Below are 25,651 nucleotides of genomic sequence, written 5' to 3' on the forward strand. Positions count from 1 at the left end.
TCGAACCAGTGGACTGTTCTCTCCACATCTAGACAGGAGCCAGTGCAGAGGGTGTACAGGAGGGCGGGGTCCTGTTTCCTTCTCAGCTCCTCCTCGGGGTGGTGGAGGAAACATAGCATGTCCTCCTCCCCCAGCTGCTCCCTCGTGTAGGTGCACAGCTGCTCCACATGGACACACAAGTTCCTCTGGAGCATCCCCGCAGTGTCCAGCTCCAGATGGAAGGCATGTCCTGGAAGGGGACTCAGGGGCACAAGCACATGGTACACAACATGGTCCTGTGCATGGGGACTCCAGCCTTCAAAGGTGCTGCCCACTCCAATGGCTTCTTGTGGCACTGGGTAGAAACTGATAGACAAGCCTTGTCCAAAGATGTCTGTGAGTTTGTCCATCAGGTTCATTATCAGCAAGCAACCTTTGTCCAGATCCAGAACAGGCAACAGTATGCACTCCTCTAAAAGGCTTCCGAGGTTCCTTTGGACACTGGGGTCATTGTCTTCTACCTTTGCATCATGGTTGCCTTCTTCATTTCCAGCAGCATTGGCTTCCTCCCCCTTCTCATCATAGTTCACTTCTTCCTTTGCATCATCATTGCCTTCTTTTGCTTCATTGGCAACAGTGCTTTCTGCCTTTGCCTCAACATTTCTACTTTCTTCGTTTCCACATTTGCATCGTTGCTTTCTATTTCATTCTTTGCCACAACAATGTGCCCTTCTTCCTCTTTTTCCTCCACCAAGTTGCCGCTGGACCTCTCCTTGCGGCCACTGTTGTCTGGTTAGCATCTAATTTTCCCCACTCCAAACCACAGTGCCAAGAGAAGGACAAGGATTCCAGTCAGAGCCCAGAACCGCCACACAGAGCACAGCTCCCCAGGCCCCACCACTCTGCTCCACGTTCTTCTGCTCCAGCTCCTGAAGGAGCTGAGTTATCTGCTGGTTCAGATACTCAGCCCGCTGCTGCACACCCTCCTGCCTGGCCTCATCCAGCCCTTTGCCAGCCTGCTGCCAGTACTGGATGAGGCCTTGCACAAGCAAGAGGAGGAAGGTAATGGCAAGCATGGCCTAAGGAGGTGAGCAGGGCTTGCCTGGGGATGGGAGGGAGGTACAGATAGGGGAAGTGGGGACAGGAGCCGCAGGGATCCAAAGGCAGGAAAGAGGGGACCAGGCAGCCGGCAGGCAGCAAGGCCTGTGCCACTGCCCCAGCAGCAGCAGCACCGTGCCCTGCCCAAGGTGCTCCCTTTGTGAGGGCCTGGCCTCTGGGCGCCCGGTGAGAAGCGGCTCCCCGGGTACTCACGTTTCTGCCGTGGCCCTTGTTCAGCATTCAGCACAGCCTCCTGTCTGTGTGCACGCTGGCTGCTCACCGAGGCTGGACTGGGCCGGCGTTACCTGCTGCTCCTGTTGGTAGCTGCCCCCACTGTGACATTGGTGCTGTGTTGTCACAGGTGCCAGAGTGCATCCCAGCCAGGGAGAAAGTATGCGTGGACTTAGTGATGTTTAAGATTTTTTCCTAGCTAAATGACTCTATGATTCTATTCCATAAATATCTCCCTTCCTACTGTACACTGAAGAGGCACTCCGGGCTACCCAGGCCTGCTTTGCGCCAAAACCTCTATAGTACAAACCCCTCACTTCTAAATAAAAATGTTTTTTACAAGTGTGTATGCAAGGTACTACCTTTGGTGCATATGCAGGGAGATGTCTATAAAGGTTTTTGCATGTACAAGGTCCTGTTATATTGCTTATTCTGATGCAAAACATCAGAAAATATAAAGGCTGAAGGAGCCAAAAGGAGTCTTATTTGGTACTTCATACCTTGTCTGATAGCTTTAACCAGCCTTTGATCTTTTGCAGAAAATAAATGTCTAAGTCTTAATCTCACAGTGAATTTTCACATCATGTATTCTGGTTAAACCAAGCAGCATAGCGCTTTGGCTCCCTCATTTGTATGACCATGCATTCTTTTAAGTCCCCACTTTTTACAGATAATGTGGTTTTGAAAGCAATACCAGAAAGATACTCCCTTTTCAAATTTGAACATCATCTTTTTTCTGTCAGTTTGGGAAATCTGTTTTATCTATCATATTAGGTGTAGTAATTGTGACAGTTCCTACCCTGTTTGCCATAGCTATTTCTATGGTGCAATGGAAATCAATACCATTTTTTCTATGCATCAAGGATTTCCCATCAATATTTATATACAATTAAATAAGCACAGGTTCCACTCATCTGAATAAGCGTGGTGGCTTTATCCCTTTTGGAATCTCTGAAAGCAGCAAACTGTGACATTACGACCTGATTCAGTGTTTGAAGATTTCCACCCCCCTTTCTAGAGCATCCCTCCCCTCAGTTAAGCTCCAAGGCTAAGGCTGTTCCTTCTGAGCCTTCTACTTTCCCCTCCAGCTCTTGAATTAAATACGCTGTTTAAACGACCTTCCCAACCAAGCAAGCAGTTAAGACATCAGACTTGCTTTACACAGACTGAAGAAAACTGCAAAACTTTATGTCTTGCTCAGGTGATTTATCTATTTGCCCTGTCCAAGGGAACAAGAAATACAGCACCATCAATTATCTGCTGTGTCTCAACTGCTAGGTTGTTAGGAAAATATCTAGAATACATGATTTGCAGTTTCTAGACTAACAAATTTCTATCAATTAATCCCTATGCCAACATTTCACAGCATCTGAATTTATTCCAGCTCACCAGCTGCTCCAAGTCCGTTGCCATTATTCTGGATGGAGCATTTGATGGAGAAATAAGATGTCATTTGTTATGAACAAGAGGCCTCTTTTCATTATTACTCAATACCTGTATTCCACATACACACTGCCTAAATTCAATACCTGTATTACCCATATTCAGTAAGTAATTATTAGTTAGTCACTAACCAGGCCACAAATTGTTAGCCATGGCAATTAGTCTATAAATTATCAACAAAAAAAAAGGTCTCTTCCATGTATTTTAATGCTTTCTCATGTTTGTTTGTTTGTTTAATTGCTTTTTCTGCTTATAATTTTCCTAGCTACGGTGGGCATGGAGATGGATTATGAATCCCTTTCATCCTATTTACAGCAGCAACAGCATCTCAGATTCTGGTCTGGCTTGCTGCCAGATACAAGCAGTACATTTCCTCCAGTTGCAAGCAATAAAATTATTCCATCTTTGTCATTCCCTGGATCTTTTTGAAGGACATCAATGATTCTCTGCCAGCATTCCAGTGATGAATTATATGCTTTCACTGTTTAGCACAAGGGTGAGCTACACAAAGCCACAGAGGATGAATTTAAAAAAGATGCACATGAGTTTTTATTGTTTATTGAAACCAATTTCGTAATAGCAATACAAGTACAGCAAAAATATTAAGTGTAATTAGGGAGACAATCAAAATTAGGAAATTCACAGACCGGTTGTTGGGGTTTTTTGCATGCTTCATGCTTGTTTTCTTGGATATTAGGATCAAAAAATAAAAGCTCCATTCAGCTTGGGAGACTCCATGTCAGGTTTATGCTGCACAGCTACTTCTGTGCTTCTGAAATACCAGTATACATCTCCTCTCGTTTTACAGGAGTTGATGCTGATGTGTCTCTGATTGTATTCTAGCCTACTCACTAAATTAAATTTTCCAGTAATTTAATTAAACATATTCAGAGTTCTTGTGTACAATACACATAATTTTTGAGAATCTCTCAAGTCTTCCATAACCATGTTTAGTTGGTTTGGTTTTTTTTTTCTTTTTCCTCCTAAAATTTATAGTTAGGGAGGAGGGGATAGCAATATTTTAATTTCAAGTGCATTAAAACTGTATTTTTCTCATATATTTCCTTATTTTCATTGTGAAGTGACAGGTTGTGCCTGAAAATATTGCCTTAGTAAACAAAAACTGGCAATCCTGTTTCCTCCACTCTTATTATTTTCTTTTAATGGTCACTGAGCATTCATTTTGAACATTCAGAATTGTGAAGACACAGTTCTGCCAAAGGCAAATATGTCTCCCTCTCTCGAATGTCCCATTTATGCTTTCCCACACAGGCAGGTTATAATCTTCATCTGAAATGTTCTACTTTATCCTGCTGCACCCAAATTCTTGTGTCCCTTTCATTGCTGTGCTATCATAACATACTCCATCAGCAAGTGAAGCAAGCAAGATCTCCTGTTTCCTTTTCCCTTCCTCTCTCCAGAAAGAAATTCACTTTACTACATTTGTTAATAAAGATTAGCATTAGGGAAGAAAAATAGCAGTAACTTGGAGTAATAAAAGCCAAGGTTTAGAAATTCTCTTACTTCTTTGTGGAATAAACCACAACCGCTTCATTACATTGGGCCTGCCTTTGAATTCAAGCCTTTTTGCCAGCTTTAGGCAATACTTTCATCCTTTTGTCAGTACAATCCATTCCTGTTCCCCCCTTTTGCTCTCATCCCTGACCCATCATTATTCCCAGGTGCCACCCTGACCCAGAGCCTTGTGTTCAAACTGGCAATGCCAGAACATGCCCAAGGCTCCCCAAAGGCTCCATTGGTCCCACTGTCCAGAGGGGTTGTGAGGGGACACGACGGGTCCCAGCACTGTGGTGGGCTGCTCTACCACCCTTGTGCTCCTAGGCAGCTCTCTGAAAAGAATCAGAAAATAATTAGGTTGGAAACGACCTCTGAGATCATCAAGTCCAACCTATGACTGAACACCACCATGTCAATTAGACCAGGGCACTAAGTGCCACACATCCAGTCGTTCCTTAAACATTCCAGGCATGGTGACTCTACCACTTCTCTGGGCAGCCCATTCCAATACCCAATATCCCTTTCTGTGAAGCAATGCCTCCTAATGTCCAACCTAAACCTCCCCTGGAGCAGCTTGAAGGAAGCTATGTCCTCTGGTCCTGTCACCAGCTGCCTGGAAGAAAAGGCTGATGCCCTCCTGGCTACAACGTCCTTTCACAGAGTTGTAGAGAGCCCAAAAGCCTCCCCTGAAATCCCTTTTCTCCAGGCTAAACACCTTCAGCTGCTCCTCATAGGACTTGTGCTCCAGACCCTTCTCCAGCTCTGTTGCCCTTCTCTGGACTCGCTCCAGCACCTCAATGGTGAGGGTTCCAAACCTGGACACAGCACTCATGGTGTGGCCTCAGCAGTGCTGAGTACAGGGGCACAATCCCTGCCCTGGTCCTGCCAGACACGCTATTGCTGATCCAGCCCAGGATGTCCTGGGCCTTCTTGGCCACCTGGGCACAACTGGCTCATGTTACTCGGCTGTCAACCAGGACTCCGGCTGCTTTTCCATGGGCTGCTTTCCTTCGATTTCCTTCCTTTCCACGTGCCCAACAGAACCGAAATGGTGAGGGCAGGGCAGGGCAGGGCAGGGCAGGGCAGGGCAGGGTTTCGGAGCCTGCCGATCTCGGGGCACAGGCGCGTGGAGACGGCCGTGTCTCCCCTCGGGCGGCGGCTCGGCGGAGCTCACCCGGCCCGGGCCGGGCCGCAGCGCCCCCTGCAGGAGCCGCCGGGGCACCGCGGCACGGAGAGGGGGCGCCGCAGGGTTCAGCCCCGCCGCACTCTCCTTTAGCCGCGCCTCAGCCAATCACCAGCCGGGGCTCTGCCTTCAACCAATGGAAAGACCGGCTGTCGCCGAGCTGGCAGGGCGGACAGCCAATGGCTGACGACAGGAGCCCGCCCCCGCCCCGCCGCCCGTTGCCGGGCAGTCGCTGTCAATGGCCGCCGCGCGGCCCCTTTAAGCGTAACGCGGCAACCGCCGGCGCGTCCTCCAGGCGGGCCGAGGGGCCGGGCAGGTACCGCCGGGACGGGCCGGGGGCGGTGGGGACATCGCGGACATCCCGGGGCGGAGAGACCGGCACGGGGGTGGGAAAGGACCGCCGCGGGGCCGTGTTTTCCTGGGGGCTCTGGGGGGTGGGAACGGGCCCGGGCCTAGGCCTGGGGTTGGCCTCCGAAAGGTCTCGGGCCGCTGGTGTTCAGTTCCTTTCCTCCGAAGTAGTTTAGCGTATGCAGCTTCCGGTGATTGCATTTAAAATATGCCATCGCGAAGTGCTGCTTGAAAATAACATTCGATATGTTCTTTAAGAAGGTCTCCGCTGAGCGAAGGAGAGCTGTCTGGTTGCGCTGCGGGAACCGGCGGGTTGCTCTCGGGAGTGCCTGAGCTGAACTCGGTAAGTCCGCACGCTCCGGGCTGTGGGTGGGAATAGGAGCGACGGCGCGGGCCTCCGTGATGCAGTCTGATTTAGAAATATAATCTCTTCTCCCGGTTGTAGGACTGGGCTGCATGTGCTCTGTTTGAAGTGCCATTTCCTCATTTCAGACCTGGGATTTACAGCAGCTTCTTCATTTTGAGATCTGACACAAGTAACGTTGTGGTTTACTGGGACAGAGTCAGGTAAATGTAACATTGGCTTTTAAAACCATACAGCGTTTTAATTCACAAAACGCAGGACAAGGCAACAGTCTTAAGCTGTGCCAGGGGAGATTTATGTTGGATGTTAGGAGCAATTTCTTCACAGAAAGGGTGATTAAACATAGGAATAGGCTGCTCAGGGTGGTGGAATCATCATTCCTGGAGGTGTTTAAGGAAAGACTGGACATGGCACTTTGTCCCCTGATTTAACTGATGTGCTGGTGTCCAGCCTTAGGTTGGACTTGATGATCTCAGAGGTCTTTTCCTACCTAATTGATTCTGTGATTTTGTAAAAAGCTATTAAACCTAGAAATACTATGTACAGCTAAGTCAGCAGCTGCAGTACCTCATGAAGTTATACTTAGTCCTCACTAAGGCTCCTCACTTAGTATGTTTTGATGTCATAAAAGTAAATTATTTTGCTCTGCTTCTTTCTGGAAAACCTACAGTGTTTGGATATGAAAAAGAGGGATGCAGGGAGAGGAGGGAGACGTATTTCTTTTGAAATTCTTTGCTCTTAAGTACAGCTTCAATATCTTGGTTTGATGCTTTTGTACTTGTCTGAAGCTGTCTGTCTTGCACGGTCCCTGTCTGACAATAGGTGGAGGAGCGGAGCGGGCCGTTAGAGGTCAGTGTTTGTACGGGGGAAGTGCCACTCGGTGACCAGCAAAAGCACTGAGCTTCCCCTGCTCTGGGAAGGGTGGTAATACTGAAAAGGACATAAAAAGTTTTATGAGTCTTGCACTGCACTACAGAACTAAGCTCTGGGTGCACTACATGAGAAGAATTGCTAAGTAATTTTCCTTTCTGCCTACTGCAAAATACCTGTAATCCCATGGTTCAATTTCTGTTTGTGTGGTTCACTTAGGAGTAATAGGGAATCTCCTGTCACCATTGCAGTTGTTTTGTGTTCTCTGTTTTGTCTGTCATGTCCTTTTCGGTGACCTGATGCTTGATTGGGTTTTTTTGTAACAATGAACACGGTTTTGATATAAAATATGTAAATAATAGCAATGGATAAGAAGCAACAGAAGTGAAGGAGTGTGAAATCCTGGAAACAGAATTCTTTCTAAAGTTTGTGGAAGTCCCAGATTTCCTTCAGCCACTTTGTATTGATGTGATCCCAATTCATTAGGCTTCTTAAAGCATGCCTTGAACTTTTGAGGGGAAAGGATTGGGATTTTGGTGGTGATGGTGGAGTTTAGTAGACCCACTGCTAATCCACAGTGTTTCACTCCTCACAACTTATTAAACATACAGGGGAAAATAGATATTTTTGTGGATCTTATTCACCCGAGTTAAACTTACTTTATAATCAATTCAAGCTAGTCTGTAACAATTGGAAAGTCAGGGAACCAAAGCATTTCTTAATTAAACAGTCCTTAGGCTCACTGAAGTAAAACTCAAATATCCTAGTTATTCTTTTGTTCTCAAGATAAACTGTACATTCTTTTGTTAACCAAATTGTATTACAAACTGTTGGAAAAATTAATTTGGCAAGACTTGACAGATTAAGGGCTTTTTTGTTTCATATGGAAAATATGATATTTCCAGTTTATAAAACTGAAAACCATTTGAAGATCCAAAAGATGTTTTTGGGGATTCCTCAAGGGAGCTTTCTTTGTTTTACCTTTTTCAATTTGTTTTCATTCCATTGCTTTTCAACTGCTTCCAGAATGCATTGAAAATTCCTGTTCATTTATGTCGCTGTATGTCAAAATGATACTTAGCAAAATATTCTCAGGACTGGGGAATATCCAGTACAGGAGTGGTGGATAATTCTAATCCTCCAGTTCTTACAATTTGTTTGTTTTAAATACACTGAGTTATGAAAAACATTCTTCAAAAAGATTATTGCCTCTTCAGTGAACTCTTGTGAGGCTATAAAATATCTGATCAGCTTTAAGTCGGTATGTGAAAGTAAGTGCTCTTGTTTTATATATATAATTAGGTATGAACTGCAGGCAGTTATGCTTTCCCTAAATGTAACATTATGAGGTCTGTGCCTCCAGAGTACTATTTTTATATCTCATATTATTTTAGTACTTTAATATAAATATATATTAGTTTCTATTTTTTTGTATTCCCTGAAATTCTGTCCTGTGGAGACAGATCTGATGCAGTCTTGCCTGTGCATCCTCTAGAGAACAGATTGTCCCTGAAATGCTGCCTGTCTGGGCTTATTTTGCTCTTCAAGGAGCAAAATAACATCCATTCTGCACAGGTGTTTGTGGGGCCAGGAGTTAGGAAAGGAAGTGTTCGGGAGTACGGAAGCACCCTGATATGTTCCAATATTCTTGCATGATCTTATTTACGGTTATGATTAGGTACATCCTTTCAAAATAATTTTAATAACTCCATTATCTTGTTAGGAAAAAGAACAATAATTCCTGATTATTTGAATGTCTACAATAATGATACCTTCCAGCATGTGTTTAGCAATCTCTAGAACAGGTGATCTCAAGCATAGCTTATTTAACTTTCTAGGCTTTGCAATGAAATTTTTGTCTTCCTCAGAATCTTTTGACGTAAGTTTTCAGTGTCTAATTTTTTTGGATCACTTTGGAAATATTTAGGTGTTTAAAAAACATTCCTTTGGAAAGTTACTTCCTAAGTAACAAAAATACTCTTTTCCAGGTAATTCAGTATTAATTTCCAAGCGTCTTCCCAGTTTAGAAACCTGATGGGATATTTATTCCTCTAATTCCTTCTGTATAGATTATGAGGCCAAATGAATTCCCGTCACTGGAGAGTTGTGCTAACAGTGCATTGAGCCAGAAAGCTTGAATTAGTAGTGAAAACTGTCTTGGCAGCTGACATTTCTGTTCTGCCTGGCTCTGCAATAATGCATGTATAGGCAGTGAAGGCTGAGAAGCAGGCCAAGTTTGTTTTATTGGGAAATAATACAGTGAAAAATTTACAGCTCATTTACAGGTAGGTTGAATGTCTTGCTGGGTAGAGCAGTTTTGACTGAAAGCAGCTCAGTTTTTTGTAGTTTTTGTGTAATTTGCTGTGCCATTTAGAAATCAGCTAGGAGGTTATGTCGTTCAACAGGTGGAACTGATGGGCTCCAATGCAGGTCCTATTTATTCACCCACTAGAGGCCTGATATCTCAAAGTTGGATTGAAAATAAAGAGATGGTGTAATTAAGCTTGAAAGCTGCCAAGAGTGGTGAGAGAGGCAAAAGACAAGGGAAGCTGAGCATAATTAGTAAAACACTTCCTAAATTGTCAAGGAAATTTTTTTGACTGAGAAGGTGACGAAAATTTTGGGTATATTTGCTCCATTACATTCTCAGGAAGTGTCTCCAAATACAAAATGGAATGATTTCACCTTGAGATTATGGGATTTTTCAGTTTGCATCAGGCTGCAGGAGTGGCCCTTCTTGTTTTATACCTGCTGCAGGTGTAATGTTTATCATGTACTGGTGGTGTGGTCTCTCTTATCAGATATAAAAAAGGTATAAATATAAATATAGATGTAGATAGAGAAATACACATGGCCCAAACATGTGTGCTCTGGCCAGTCCTTGAAGGCATGAAGCACCAGATGTTGTAGGATATGGGAGTGCTTTTCAGGGTGAAGATTGGGATAGATAGGTACCGTCTCATTAGGGGTTAGGGACTGGATGTTTTCCAGACAAATGGGACAATTGATTTTCAAGCCCATTATTTAATGTTGTTGGAATGTCAGAAATTGAAAAACGGAAGATTTAGTCAAATTCTGCAAGTATCTTACTTCTAGTGACACAAAGAAGTTTTTAATTCATTTGGTTAAAAAGTTTTAAAACATGTCTAAGTTAGCTTCCTCAGTATCAACAAACTTTCACTTGTGTTCTGTTCTGTTTTCCAAATTCTTCTTTTGCCTTCTCTAACATGGGAGTAGTTTCTTATTCTAGATTTAGCCGTGTTAATATTCTAATTTCCCTTTTAGGATTGAAATACCTCAGACTACTGAATGTAATACAAGTAGCATTCCTAGAGTGATGCCTGTTATATTTAATATGAGAAGTTAATATACATATAATTACTAATATAAACAATAGGTAACACAGTTTGTGGCATAAGGTTATAGGAATCATGAATAATTTTACAGCTTTTTAAACTTTCTTTCTTAAACAACTTTCTTGCTTAGCAAAACCATTCTCACTGTTTTTTTCTCTCTCTCTAAGTTGTTACAGAAAAATGCATTCTGAATGATAACTACTGCTTGCTGAACTGAGTTGCAGAGATCTCGTGCTTGGAGATGAAGATGATAAACCAGAGGAAATAATCCAACTGCTGCCATTCTGACAACTAAAAGATCCTTTGTGCCAAAATGAGCAGTCTTTAAGAAAAAAACTGGGAAGCCATTAAATCTGAGAAATGGGAGAAAGGGTAAGGAGCCCAGATTCTGAACAAGAGAGGAAATCAGATGAGGATAAAAATAGTGACTCCTATTATTCAGATGAAGGTGATACATCTCGTTCATCGAGCCAGTCGCCAGCGCTAAGCTCTCCATCTACAAGCCAAGAAAAAAGACATCACAAAACACAGACTTCAAACAGCCGGTTGCACTACCAAGGTAGGTAGGTAGCAGAAATTGCTGCTTTGTAACTGCTCCGAAGAGTTAATTATCTTTGAAAACTCAAAAAAGATAAACTAGTATGATGAGCATCTACAAATACAGTTCATGTGAATTATGCTACAGATGGCAAGTAGACAGTAGCTGCTCAATTGAAAACTGAAATTAACCTACTCCTGCGTAAGGAGGAGTTTTGGTGATTTTCAAAATTCTTCATAATTTTCTGAACAAGGGGATATGGCTTTTATACTAGCCTTCTGTTGAATCATGGTGATTCTTTCTTTTTGTCATTGACAAAAAGCTCCAGGCCAAAACCCCAAGGCAAGTCCTTGCTATGCAGTCTGTAAAAAGGAGAGAATTGTTAATATTTGCCTGACCAAATAACCTACAGATACCTCACAGACATAGGCTGCTTTTTTGATAGAGATTGTACAAGAGTAGAATGGTTATGCAGCTCCTGGTCTGAAGTAGAGCTGTGAGGACTTTCTGCCATACTTTGACAGCTTGTTCTAAATAATTGTATACTTTTTTTGGTGACGTTATAGCACGTCCTACCTTTCTCGGGCAGGTGTTTTTTATTCGTTGATAAATGCTTGATAGTATGTGAATAATTTGGTCTGTGTTACAATCTAGGCTGTGCCAGAAGGTCTGACCTTCAGTGTTTCATTTGCTCAGGGAGTTATCTCTTCAGATCCTTGACAGTGTGGGTATCCTGGTGCAGCTGGTATTTTGCTGAGCTTCTCTGTTTTCAGAAGTGGCATCTCCTCTGGTGGTCATGGGTTATCTGTCTGGGAACCAAAAATTGCAGTTCCACCATGCTATTTAATTTGGAGGGGGCAAATGTGTGACCAGTTCTTTGTTTACATATCCAGAATTTAATATAATTATTACATGAAAGTATTGTGAATGTCATATTACATTGTCTTGAATTACACTATTCCCCAATGTAACTATATGATCAAAAATACAATATCGGTGATGGAATTTTATGTGTGCCCTAAATAAGGAGAAATTCTGACAGGGGCTGCACGTCTAGGGTTAATGGGAGCTCCCTTAGTTGGTGATAGGAGTGGCATCATTCCTACAGTGCATGTATTAGATAATCTTTTCACACTTGAATGTGACATAAGTGTTCTTTGTAAAGGAAAAAAACACCTTCTTTTGTTTGCCCGAGCTGTGGAAAAAAATGAGCAGTGAGCAGAAAACGAACGAATGTTTTTGCAAAATGTCTAGAGGAAATTATAAGAAGGTATTTTTAAGCTGTTGTTTTTGCTGAGAAGTATTCTCAGTAGAGTAGAAACACGGTGAGTGGCAAAGGGGAGGAAGAATTTGCTGTCACACACACTGTCTGTGTGCACATAACTGGACTACTGCTGTATCCCAGCTTTCAATCCAGAATTACGAACTGCTGCTCAGTGTACTTCTTTCAAACACTGATGTACCTTAAGGAATTATGCATTCTCTGTTAATTCAGTTGTTTTAAGAGGTATTTTTAGTGGATTATATGATTTATTCTTTGAGTCTGGCATGAGAGGCACATAAGATAGAAACAAAATGTTCAGCTTTTATGTGTGGTGATGACAATAATAATAATCGTAATAAATAGGAATGCAAGCAGTGCATGCAAGTAATCAAATGAGAATACTGTATGGAAAATAACTTGTGATACAAGAATAAATTATTCAGGGAGAACTGAATTTTCATGGGATTTATAATTTTGCTTTGGAGGCTTTTTGTATTGAGCCTTTGAAATCTGCTGTTTTGTCTGTAAGCATGGCAGCTGGATTTGAAAATACTGCTGCATTTGTCTGGGAGAATTACATCTTGCATAACACATAACTAGCTAATGCTCAGCTGATTGTTGCCATTTTAAAAGCTTGTGATAATTTTGTATGCATTTAGAGTATAGTATTTCTAAACAATTTTAATAAACATTATCAAATATTAACAAAATATTATTCTTATTTCTGATACCATTTGTAGATGGTAGGACCATTTACAAGGGTCCTTTATTAATGGCTGCAGATATTACCTCCTACAGTAGATCACGGACATAAATCTCCATTTTTTCAGCTATCAAAAGGAGCATAACTCTATGATATGTATGCCTTTTATTGTCTGGTTTGAAAGCTGCCTTCTCTGCTAGATATTGTATGATTGTTTCAGGCAGAGCTTGGTTCCAAGGATGTCTGAATAGACAAACTGCAGTGTCTAATAGTAAACATGCTTTTTATTTTTCCTCTCTCAGCCACAAAGAAATTGGATTCCAAATATGCACCAAGCAAAAGAGGAACACGGTGGGGTTTCCGTTCTCAGAGCCTCACTAGGGATTCTCCTGCAAAAGATATAGATCTTGTTACAAAAAGAGTTCTTTCTGCTAGGCTGCTGAAAATCAATGAGCTCCGAAATGAACTGACTGAACTCCACATCAAACTGGATGAGCTGCAGAAGGAAAACAGGGCACTGAAGAGGCTTCAGCACAGGCAGGAGAAAGCCTTGAATAAGTTTGAAGATACAGAAAACGAAATCTCTCAGCTCCTTGCTCGGCACAACAATGAGATTAGAATATTAAGGGAGCGCCTACGAAAATCTCAGGAGAGAGAACGTGCAACTGAGAGACGGCTGAAAGATACAGAAGATGAACTGTACAGGAAAAAAACTGTCTTGGAGAAACTGAAAAAGCTGTCTGCAGATAAGCACCTTGCTGAGAGAGATGACCTGGCAAAGAAACTAGCCTTAGCAGAGAGCAAACTGGAGGACAGGGAAAAAAGAATTAAGGTGGGATGGCTTTCTTTTTGTAAGAAATTCTTGTACAGATACTTCTTTTCACAATGAGCTGTAATTTTACACAGCTTTGGAGCAAATAGAAAACCAGTATTTTTTGGTTTTACCCATAAGTAGAATCAAGTAAATTATTTCTAAGGTGATTATATAGTTACATATGAGAGTGCATTCAAATTTCTGTTTACAAATTAAGCATATTTTGTCAGAATATATCCTGTGGATTTGTGCTTTTAAATGCTTTTATACCTAGCAGTAACATTTCAGAAGTGCGTGCAGATGTAATACAACTTCATGCAATCTAGTTTCTCCTTTTGGAAGGAAACAGTTTGTAAAATTTTCTGGGTATTTAGGGAACTTTACACTAAAATTCTAAAAAAAAAAATTATATAATAATTCCTTTCCAATTTTTGAAGAGCATTCATACAGTGTTTGATTGTCCACTATTCTGCACATCTAAGAGCTCAGCTGGACAAAATTATATCGTGTTCCTTAAATACTGAAATAATCTTTAGACCTCTTTATGGGTATCCATTATAAGAAATTTGTCCGATATATTTTAATTTTTATATTTTAATTTTATATTTTAATTTTAATTTCATCCAGAAAAAATGCTTATGGTTTTGTAAACATGTCTAAACATGTCTACGCTGTTAATATGTCTATAAACTCATCTTTCTTAAAATTTGTGTTAACACTCTGTTGATAATTGTACTATTTTGATAGTAGAGATATTTTAAATATAGTATATAAATTTTATACTATTCTTAGCTTAAATTATGTCATTGAGATGGCATTATGGTTTAGTGTCTATATTAGTAATTAAACCTAAATTACATTACAAAGATAATAGATCCGGAAATCCAAGGATTAAGCTGGAAACTAAGCTTTCATAAAATAAATCCCAAAGTACCAAGATGTAAATGGCTGAGTTAGTCAAACCACCTCATCCTGTAGTGTCACCATCTGTCATCTGTACTTTTATGATTAGGTATTTCAGCATTTGTAATACTGGATCATGTTAAAATGAATCATGCTTTAAAAAGTAAGGGATTTTCTTCTAGTTTTTTTTCCTGCTTTTATCAACACAGCTTCACTTAAAACAGCTATTACAAGATGAGGGCATGTAAATGAAATCGTAATCACAAGCTGGTTTCTAGTAGAAAGGTTAAAAATTCTTATTTTCCTCCTTCTAATGCTGCGCTTTCAGGGAAGGATTCTCTCTCTTACCCATCAGTAGATTTGTCTTAGAGATCTGGAGGTCCACTGTGGCAAGAGCCTTGCAGGAAGTAGTGTGAATTTCTATTATGTCCTCAAATCAGTTCTCAATACACAAAAGGATGAGCTGCAGCATCTGCAGGTGCTTTTCCCCCTCAAAGTTAGGATTAAAGGTTTAAATGTATTCAGTGTTACAGCAATGGTTGAGCCCATATCTAAACTCGAGACACTGGTTTATTGTGATTTTGTTTAAGTAATTTGACTATAAAAATTACTTCAGTTATTAAAAAATATCTTTTTTTAATTGAAGGATCTGGAAAGAAATCTTGAATTAAGTGGTAGCAGTTTTCAACGAGAGTTACATTCAAAGAAAAAAAGGTTGTACGAGGCTCAAGAAGAAAACAGAGTTCTCCAAGAAGAGCTCAATCAGCTAAATCAGAAGCTGAAGGTAAAATGTGAAAGGAGTAGAAGTTGCTGACCATGTTCTGGGATTTTATCTTTGGAAGTATCTGTAATCAGGTTTGAATAGTTTACCAGTGGCTGCACTCTCTGATGTGTACTTAATTATATACCACATGTGAGTTCTTTTCCTGCATTAAATTGAAATGTTCTGTGCTCTGACCCTACAGTGTTTACAACAGGAATGTCTCTGTGTTAATCATTATTGTCAGCACTAGCTAAAAAAAGCGAGATCTAATACATAGCCAAGCATTGAGAATAAACCACAAAATCTATGGAAAATTAGGTTTTGAAGGCTTGAACTTAAAATTAAATCTACAGGTGCAAGTAGTGCTTTGTTACTAATATACTTTCATTACAGTAGGTTTGCATGAAAACTAATGTACTGTATTTGTGATATACACATAAGTTGCTAATTTGTGCAAATATTTATTTGGACCCCACAGCACCATCATTGTTGTCCAAATTCTCAATGAAAGTACTTAAAATATTGTTATATTCTACTTAGTTTGTCTCTAGGAAAAAAAAAAAAAGGTAAGTTTTGAGCTAAAGTACTTAGTTGCTGGGAGAATTTTCCTTAAACTCCAAGTCTCAATATGTTGGAGATGCACCTGTTCGCCGCATTCCCAGCTACCCAGCAAGTAGCGGTAGTGTTAGTAGCTCTAAAATGTTTAGAGTAAGAGTTCTAAGCCTGATTCATTAGTGGAGAGTTTGCAGTTTGAAAACCTTTTCATTGTCGGATGAATTCTGATAATTCACTGTTCATTTCTGTATTTTATTCAGTAAATGTGCTAAAAGTGTGCCTCTATCTGTGTGATGCAATGGGCCTCTGCTAACTGATACTGACATGCTCTGTGACAAATATTGCTTGCTTTGAAATGTTTAACTCTTCACAACATAAAATTCAGTTGTGCAGTCTATACATGTGGTGTAAGTTTTGTTCATGTTTATGGAAGCACTGGCATTTAGTTTTATTTTCACTGGAGAGATGGGTTCTTTTCCTCCATAATATTTTGCTAAGGAGTTTTTTTGGGGGGGAAGTTTTCTGCTTTCTCACATCATAAAAGAGTCAGGAATGTGATTGTTATCCTTAAAACACTGGATGAAACAACTGTTTATTCTGAAACGAATTTATTACCATATCTATTTTTAATCTCATTTACAGCTTTACTAGTCACTGGTAGATGAAATACTAGTAACTCTTTCTTATACCTACCTCTTTCATTCACAGGAAAAAGAAAGAGAACTTGAAGCAAAAAATATATATGCTAATCGTATGTTGAAGCCATCACCTAGAAAAGACATGGATATTGTACAAAGAAAAAGAGGTAACTTGTATAAAGCAATAAAAGCAGAAAAATTATTAGCATCTCTTTGAAATGTCTCAGCTGGGTTATACCTTTCATGCCACTCAGTGCTCAAGCCTGACGCTGCTTGTTCAAGCTCATTTACCTTTTTGCACTTCTTTCAGCACAGCACTGGTTACAAAACGTTGGTTTTTTGACTGTTCTGTAACTGCAGCAGAGCCAAAACACAGAACTTCATCAAGCAGCAGTTTTAACTCCTTTCATACCAGAAGTTCCTGGGTAAAGGAGGGGAACATTGGTAGTAAAATATCGAGTAGATGATAGATATTGTTTACTTGACAATAAATTAGAGAGGCCTTAAAAATATGTATCTTCACTACTAAGAATATTTTGGTGATCTATTTTATTTATTTTTCACTAATTCAGATGTATTGTCTGTCAGATGAGCTGCACTTATTTCTTCCTCAGAGTATATGTGTCCCAGAACATAATCTTCTAAAAGTATCAGTGTACAGTGATTTTTTCTGGTATGACAAGGCAGTCTCAAACCTTATCCTACCCACATAAATATGTGTGTCTGTGTGTATGCTTAGACTATTTTCACTGGATCAGTAGAATCTACTTGTCAGAAGAAGCAGAAATTTATGGCACTGTTTTAAATATTTAATGCCAGTATTTCAAACAGTTTGTCTGCTGCTCGTTTTATTATAGATGCACTACCATTATTCCATTTTAGCTTCAGATTTTTTTAAATGTCATTCCATAGAGATAAGTATACGTGTTTCAAAGATTCAAGTAAGTGAATTTTAATTTTATGATTTCGATTCTGTGACAAGCAATAAAGTGAATGAGATACTTTGTGGGGCTTTTTAATTAATATTCAGTGCACTGTAATGACCTTATAAGTAGCATTAACGTGAGGTTTAAATTATTTTTTCAGTAGAATTTTTGCATGCATATTTTTTATGATTAGGTTTTACAGATGCCGAAAGCAACTGTGTGAAACTCGTCAATACTTTCCACTTCCACTGACTTCAAGACAGTCTTTTGTTTGCTGCAAATCATGAAAAATGAGAGACAGCTATACACTGGGATATTTTCAAGTGGAAACACAATTTAATTAGTTTGTATTTTCTACAGCCAACAACCAAAATATTAAAAAGGGACCACAGCTCACAAAAGGTGTACAAACCAGTGGATGCTTCTCACCAGCAGAACTTCTTCCACAATCAGAACTTGTCTCTGGTGACACAGCAAACAAGAAAGAAGGAATTCTTCCTAAAATAGTGAGTTCTATAAAAATTTGAGACCCAGTCCAGAGAATTCACCTATCAGATTGTAAAATGCAGAGCTTATATTTTAGAAAACGTCTAAGTATATGTGTGTAAATATATAGGAAATACAATTTCAAAAACATTCTCTTCGTTAAGGCAAGATCTACCTCTCTAGAAATATACTCCATTTTTTTGAGAATTTATCATATTCTGTGTCTTACTGAGAGCAATCAGTTTATTTTTTTTTCCTGCCACTGTTACTTTGAGGTGTTTAAGACTCCATTTTCAGTTTCACCCTTTTTCTAATGCTTATTTAAGCAATCTGTAAAACAGTGATGGCTGCCTTCTCTCTGTTTTCTCTTTGGTCTTAATTATGGTTTCTTTTACTTTCCAGAATGATTTCACAATGCATAGATCTAACACTTCCTCATATTGTCACAGTGCTGGTATTTCTTCTGGTTTTCCAGCTTTGTCAATATGCTTGGATTTTTTTGTTTTTTTCATTTCCCTTTTTAGTACAAAATATACCAATTAGAAGTATTGCTAACACTTTTGTGACCCCAGGCTAAAATCAGAGATTTGTAAGGTATAACGAATCAGAATGACACATGTTCTGATACAAATTGTACAAATTCTGATTACATGAGGCTAGGACCTCTTTTCGGAAATAATGCTCTGAGGATGGTCTTGGCTGGCTTCCTGTTTGGGCTGAAGCTTTTTTCATGGCAGTTTCATTTGTATGTTCTCTCTTCCCAAACCCTTTCTTTAACTATGGATATTAGTTTAATGCATTCTTCCAGTATATACCTGAGTGTGTGAGTTACAGAACTACACAGTTGGTACAAGTGTGGCTCATGGAGTCCAGCTCTGTGTTCTGTATGTGGCTACTGCTTTAAGTAATGTAAGTTAGATTTGGGTAGTCTATGCTTTCATCAGTTTTTAAAGTCAAGCATTTTAAATACCTGGCCACCATCTCCTTATGTAGTTTATATTTTTTAATGTAACAGTGATAACCTTGTACATGAAGGAAAATATTTGAAGGTTTTTTGTCTAACTGTCATCTTTTCTTTGTTTGTTAAATAGTAGCTATTTCTCTTTAGAAGGGTATTTTCAATCTAGAAGTTTATTTTATTCTAAAATAAGCACAACCTACAAAGTTAACTCCCATGTGTTGGATTATGCTGACTTTCTCTTCACTTCATTGCCACTACATTTCTGTGTTAGTGATTTTTACTGCTGATGTTAATATCTTTTCTGCAGGTTCTTGCCTTTTACATACGGATGTATAGTCACTAGCTAAAATTGTCATCTGAGATTAAAACCTTTCTCTTCGATTGTTTGTTACTTAATACCCCATAAATTTAAGTACCAAAATGAAATTGCCTGAATCTACAACCCACTCACTTGAGTGAAAAGGTCAGATTGTGCAAGTAGAGGGCAACTAATAGCTTGCTTGTTAAGAGAGTGTGATGGTGAAATGTGGCCTTCTATTAAACTCCTTGAAGAAGACAACTTCTGGTTTCTAAGGAGAACCACCCTGAGAGTGATAATTTTGCTTTATGACATTGGTGCTGCAACTTCCCTGAAATGTGCAATACAAAATAGAGTTAATTGTCTATTCATTTTGTTTCAGGTGTATAAAAGTATACTAGAATTGATAATATTTTGGGGGCAGACTTCTGGGTCATCAAAGCTGGTTTGGTTTAAGGTCACTTGCTCATTTTATGTTTAGCAGTAAGAATGTGATTTCAGAATGACAAAGAAGTTCTCACGATTTTGTTAGGTTATTTGTTTAATTGATTATTTTTCCCCATCAGCTTCCGTTTTCTATTAATTTATTTCAGGAAAAAGAAACTCAAGACAAAGGATGGAAAGAACAAACAGAACTCCTAAGACAAGACCAAGACAGGGAGAGGGAAGAGAAACTGAAACATTTTCAGGAAATACAGTCCTTAGAGGAGAGGGTTCCAAAACTTCCTGATGGTAAGGAAATGGGCAGCTGGAGGGTGAAAAATGCACCGTAGAATACTAATCAAGTGAGGCTGCTGGTTTCTGGTGAGAAGAGCAAAATGATTTTCAGAGATCACTACAGTGGAAAATTATTTTCAGTTATATTATGCAAAGAAGAATCAGAAAGAAATACAGGATATAGAGAATAATCTGTGCCTTGTACTCAGCTGTGATTAAGTATGCAGAAGCAAAAATGCTGTCTAAAAAAAAGTATGGGAGTTTGAGAGATTGTGCTTTACAAAACAAGAATGGCATAGAAGGTAAATGCTGATGTTATCTCTTGCTAAATGTTATTGAGGTAGGAAGTAGATTTTTTACTATTGTAGAACTAATCTGTTTTCCTTAATATAGCCTTTTTTCAGTACTTTCTACTGCCTTATGTAATTTGAAATTTTAGTTTCTCTTTTCAGGTCTGGTTATCTGAATCATTTGGTGTGACTATTTGAGAAATGTCAGTTTCTATCATATATTAATATTGCTTTTTTATTCATTTGGTTTTCACAGCATCTTAATGACTTAAATACACAAGTCGATCTCAAGTATTTTAGATGGACTGCAATGCACCCTGTCATGTTAAAGAGCTCTTTCAGTGATTGCAGTTAATGAACAGCAGTACTTATTCTATATGACAAGAATTCTAAAAATCTATAGCTGCTTTCGGAGGTAGAATCTGTGAAAAATCTTCTATCACTACTTACATAAGCCAAGAATCTGATTTTATATCTCTGAATAAGATGATTTAACCACGTTACCCATCACACAGTATAAGCTGGTATTTCCTCCACCTCACAGACAGAAACATGGCTCTTTACTTAACTTGTATAATGATTAGCTATTGAAAATATATCTGTGTTAAATATATTAGTTGAACTATTGCAATTGTTTCTGAAAGCCTGAGCTGAAGTACATTAGATAACAGGGAACTTTGTGGAAACCTAAGTCAGAAATTTGAGTAAAGTGTTCAAAGGAGAATGCCACTGTGTTGGAGGGGCCAAGTAGTCATATTCCACTTTTGCCCAAATACACATCTGTTATCTTGGGGAAAAAAAACATTTTGAAGAGAGAAATATTTGAGAAGCTTCCTCCTACTACACATAAGCATTTCCAGGTTCTGTCTGTAAGTTGCTGTTCTGTACCTTTGGTGTCCCTCCATAGCTGTGCACAGTCACTGAATCCACACAGTGATGCACAGAACACTCATGTAAAGGTCTTTTCTGTATGCAGCTGATGCAGGGTATTTTAAATCATTCACTGCTTGAAACAGGTGATGACTCCTATGCCTTTGAGGCCTGATAGCTTCACAGAAATAGTTCCTTCTATGGGGAGGAAAAAAAAAAAAAAAGAACCCACACGTGTATCCCAGGACTGTCCTAATGTCAGCAGTGATGACAAATAAAAATAAAGTACCATGTAAGTAAGAACTGTTAAAATCAGTAATGTTGTATCCATTTTCATTCAAATTCAGGAAATGGGAAGGCAATTGGCAGAAATCAAGTTGCTTCAAAAACTCTGAAACATGGGTAATGTCCCAATGCCTTTGAAAGATGGCAGTAAACTTTTATATCTTACCAGAGAACCAGGAGTGGATTTAGTTGCAATTTTTGAAGAACTTATTTTTGCAGCAGGAAAATGACATTGTGCGTAGAAGAGCTTATTTAAAACTCAATGACTTTTATTTGCATTATTTGCAAAATCTTATAAGGGTATTTTAAAATTAAAACATTTTAAATACTGTTCAAACATTTTTTGCAGAGTGGCAAAGGAAAGAATATGACAAAATTAAAAAGGAAAGTAACTTTTTATTGGATAAAGAGGAGAAAATAAAGATGGAGACAGAAATCCACAAACCTGAAGTAGAGAAAGAAAGCACTGAAACATTGGAAGAGCGACGAAAAAGAGAGTTCCTGCTTGCTAAAATGCAAGAAATTGATAGAGAAATTCAAAGTACAACAAAAACGAAACCAACTTCCCAAGCACCACTCATAAATACAGCAAGAAAATCTGATTCCCTGGAGAAAAAAGAGAAAACTAATCCATTCTTTGAGATTCCTGGGAAGGTTACTAATGGATTTCCTGTAAAGGACAGCCAGGATGATGGCATAAGAGCACAAGGGCAGAAGCAACGAAATGTTAGGACTGTAGATTTAAGTAGTGAGTTAGCTTTTGGTAGTTATGTACCTTCCTTTGGGAAGGGATCAGGGAGACCAAGTTGGCTCACTCAAAAAAGTGACAGATTAGAAGAAAATGTTAAGGAAAATGCAGATTTTGACAGTAAGAAAGAAAAGAAGTCCAATTTAATGGAACAGCTCTTCGGAAGCAGTGCCAGTACCATTGTTCTTTCCAAAAATAACAATACACCGCCTTTGGACATAGATTGGGACTCTAGTAATAAGCCTTTTGTTGATAAAAACAGTAAAGTCAAAGAAGACAATGGGCTTTTTGGTGAAGGAAGAAGCCTAAACAGACCCCGTCTGCAATACACTGCACACAAGCCAGGAGTTAATACCCTTGGTTCTTTAGAAGATGAAATCGAAGAGGTAGTTTTACAGTGACCGTGTTTTATATGTTTCATATGTAAATACTGAAAAACTATTTTCTTGTAATATTTATTAGATGTAGATTTGAAATATTTCAGATTTATTGTAAAGCCTTATAAAGGAATAATTTACATAAATGGGTATGTGTATAGAGAGATGCAGAGGAGAGATGCTTGGGGTTATGTTTTACCTGTAGGCTGCTCACAGTAAAGTTTTTTTCATTTGGAGTATTTCTTTTAGGCCTCAGATACTTTCTTTCTCAGGCATTTGGAGAACCTCTTAACTGTGCCAGGAGAAGGCATGTGTAGTAGCAGTCATGAAATGAGTAGAAGAGACATTCTAAGCACTAATTCTCTTAGAAAGAGAATATTTTACGCTGCTGTTATGTTATCTCAGAAGAATATCCAACAGAAGCACAATTAACTCAGGAACAGCTGCTCCCTCCTTTTGCATAGGTTTCTTGTGGACCTTACTACCAAATGTGTCTAAGTCTTCTCACATATTCAGATTATATTTGTTATACAATGCCATCTTTTGTAATTTTTGAATTTTCTATGTAAAATTCCAATCATTACTAAGTAATTTTTTAACAAAATTATTTTATTAAATGAGTTGAGTAAATTTCTTGTGTGTAGATCATCTTTAACACAAAGTTCTGTCTTTTTATATCATAATATTGGTATTGGGAGGGAGTTGGTTGCCACTTTGCTCGGGATGTTATTTACTGGTTGGTGCTGTGTGCACAAATTAAAAAGATAGGCAGTGAATAATTTAGCAGAAGCATTCCAGAAAATAAGGTGAAGGTCATTCCTTAAGCTTAAGGTCATTCCTTACTAGAGCAAGTGATTTTGAAACACCTTTCTGATACGCTCCTCTGAGCCTGATTCAAAACCCTAAAATACAGAGAACTCTTACAGTTTAAAGATGCATTGAGTCAAGATTTTTCTGAACACAGTGGATCTTCTGAAAAGAAAGGCTGGTGTGTTTCTCATGCAGTAGCTCTCTTTGCTCCTCCCATTCAGAAAGAAAATTAGTCACAGATCCACATCCCGAGTGTGGGACAGTTAGTGAAGAGTAGCTTCAATCTCAATTACATTCATTGTAATATTGCAGAACTTATCTGGCTCATTTTGCCTGCAGATGGTCAGAAAAAATTTAAACAACAAGAGTGAATTTAACTCTCTTTTATTTTCCTGCTATGACTTTTTGTTGTGAATACTGTGGTGTAAGAGGTGGGAGAGGGCTGTGGGTAAACGCCGTGGGTGTTTGTAACTGCGTAGTTACTTGTCCTGCCTGTGGGTGGTGCTGCCCTTCTGGAAGCAAGTGCTTTGCTCCTGAAGATGACATTGAGGTGGATTGTTTATTTCCTGGGGTTGAGGATTCTTAAGGCATAAAACAATAATGTATCTGCTGCAGTTATTAAGGATCATGTAGTGTATGGAGGGGACTATTGGTTTTGTTTCTTTGCGAGCCAACTCATTAACATCAGGCAAATTCAGATCACACTACTACTCAGCACAACTCTTGTGCTGAACTGATGTGCCCTGCTGTTTCAATTACAAATGTATGTTTTCTAAGCTGGTTTTTGTTATCAGCCCCTTCTTAAGTTCACAAATATTCACATCCCTGTTACCAGCCTCTTCCTAAAGCAAATACTGTGGTGATTCACACCAAAAATAAAAGGTGCATTAAGAAAGTGAAAATAAATTGATCTGCTGGAAACAGTGTCACAGGTATAATTTTCCTTTTCCTCTCCTGGCTGTCCATCTCTACAGCTTATTCTTTTCTCATGCTGCACTTTCTAGTTTCAGAGTTACTGGCACAAATACCATTGCAGATAAAATGTGTAAAAGCAGAGGTAATTTTTTGATTGTGGGAGGAAACGGCTGTGTCCTTGTAACATCTGTAAGTGGCGTTTCTGCTGTGGAGTAACAGTTTTCTACTTGCTGGAAGAACCTTTTACAAGGTCTTAAAAGGCTCTGTAGACTTTACAAATGGGCACACTGATCCCCTGTAGTCCTCTGGACCCCTGGTCTTAGTTGCTGTAGCTGGACAGTCTGCATATTGCTTTTAGTGGTGGCAGTGTCTTAACAACACTTGATTGACTGCAAAAAAATCCAGTAAAAAGGAGTAGTTTTTGCAGTAAAAAGTAGGTCACAACAGTTTTGATGATGATTTGTGTATGATTTGATGTTTTTGTCCAGTTGTAGCTTCTGTTTGATGTTCAGACCATACGGCTATTAAATCTGTTCTTGCTTTCCTTCTGAACTGCCAAAGGTGGTGGAAGAAATTCCTCTGTTCCAAGAAGGAAGGATCATTAAAGTGTGATTAAAAGTTTTAGTGGAATATTCAGGGACATTATTACTGCCCTGAAAAAAAAAAATGGTCTTACAGTTTTGATCCCCAAGAGAGTGGTCATCAAACAAAAGTATCTGTGGAGCATCTGATGAGGGTGGTCAGGTGTCAGTGCCCACCTGACAGAGGAAATAGGGAGTGTTAAGAAGGAATATTTTTCTCTTTGAAAGAGGAGATGAACTGTTGAGTGTGTCAGAGGGAGCATAAAAGGTGTTCTGAAATCCAGAAGAAACATGAACTGCTGGAGGAGAACTTGGGAGACTCATCACAACTCTGAACTGAAGCCTTTCAGCTGAGAATAAAAGGGAAGTGGGAGATGCTTAAACATCTTGAATACTTTTCCCAGATCTGTGGTATTTTTGAAAGGGGGTGGAGGGGGGGGAAGGATTTTTCGTAACCTTATGGCATCCTGTGTTTGTGGTTTTGTTTTTTCTATTGCTGCCATGTGTAAAGAGGTGAATTGCAAATCTATGATGCTTCCAAAATGAGGACACTTAGAGAGGATGAGCTTAAGCTACTTGGTAGCCTCAGGTTCATTGCTGGTCCCGAGAGAGAAGGTCTTACCCAGCCAGGCCTGAGCCTATTTGCACTGTCAGGAGATGGGACAGAATATCTAATCTGGCATGTTAGCAGTATGAATTTGTTCTTGGGACAGGTGGCTACAAGAGCATCAGCAGGGCTTTCGCTGATATTTGTGCTCTAGAAAGTGCTTTGGGTGAGCCTTTGCTGTTCAAGAGAACAGTAATAAATTCTGCATAGTG

General features: G+C 39.4%; 1 protein-coding gene across 2 annotated transcripts; it reads left to right on the forward strand.

Moving 5' to 3' along the window:
- The first annotated feature begins 5,682 nt into the window (after nucleotides 1–5,682).
- LCA5 (lebercilin LCA5) lies at nucleotides 5,683–23,156 on the forward strand. Of its 2 annotated transcripts, XM_066179639.1 has the most exons (10): nucleotides 5,683–5,768; nucleotides 6,059–6,143; nucleotides 6,246–6,367; nucleotides 10,558–10,949; nucleotides 13,198–13,727; nucleotides 15,259–15,396; nucleotides 16,639–16,735; nucleotides 17,855–18,000; nucleotides 19,833–19,971; nucleotides 21,751–23,156. In XM_066179639.1, exons 4-10 carry the CDS (start codon nucleotides 10,751–10,753, stop codon nucleotides 22,548–22,550), a joined length of 2,049 nt encoding a protein of 682 aa, XP_066035736.1. In that variant the 5' UTR covers nucleotides 5,683–5,768; nucleotides 6,059–6,143; nucleotides 6,246–6,367; nucleotides 10,558–10,750; the 3' UTR covers nucleotides 22,551–23,156. The 2 variants fall into 2 exon arrangements, with proteins under 2 accessions (XP_066035736.1, XP_066035737.1); XM_066179640.1 differs by lacking the exon at nucleotides 6,246–6,367.
- Nucleotides 23,157–25,651: the final 2,495 nt, after the last annotated feature.

The sequence above is a fragment of the Chamaea fasciata genome, unplaced genomic scaffold (assembly GCF_029207755.1).
Source record: "Chamaea fasciata isolate MVZ Bird 193981 ecotype frontalis unplaced genomic scaffold, bChaFas1.0.hap1 SCAF_3, whole genome shotgun sequence".
Classification (NCBI taxonomy): Eukaryota; Metazoa; Chordata; class Aves; order Passeriformes; family Sylviidae; genus Chamaea; species Chamaea fasciata.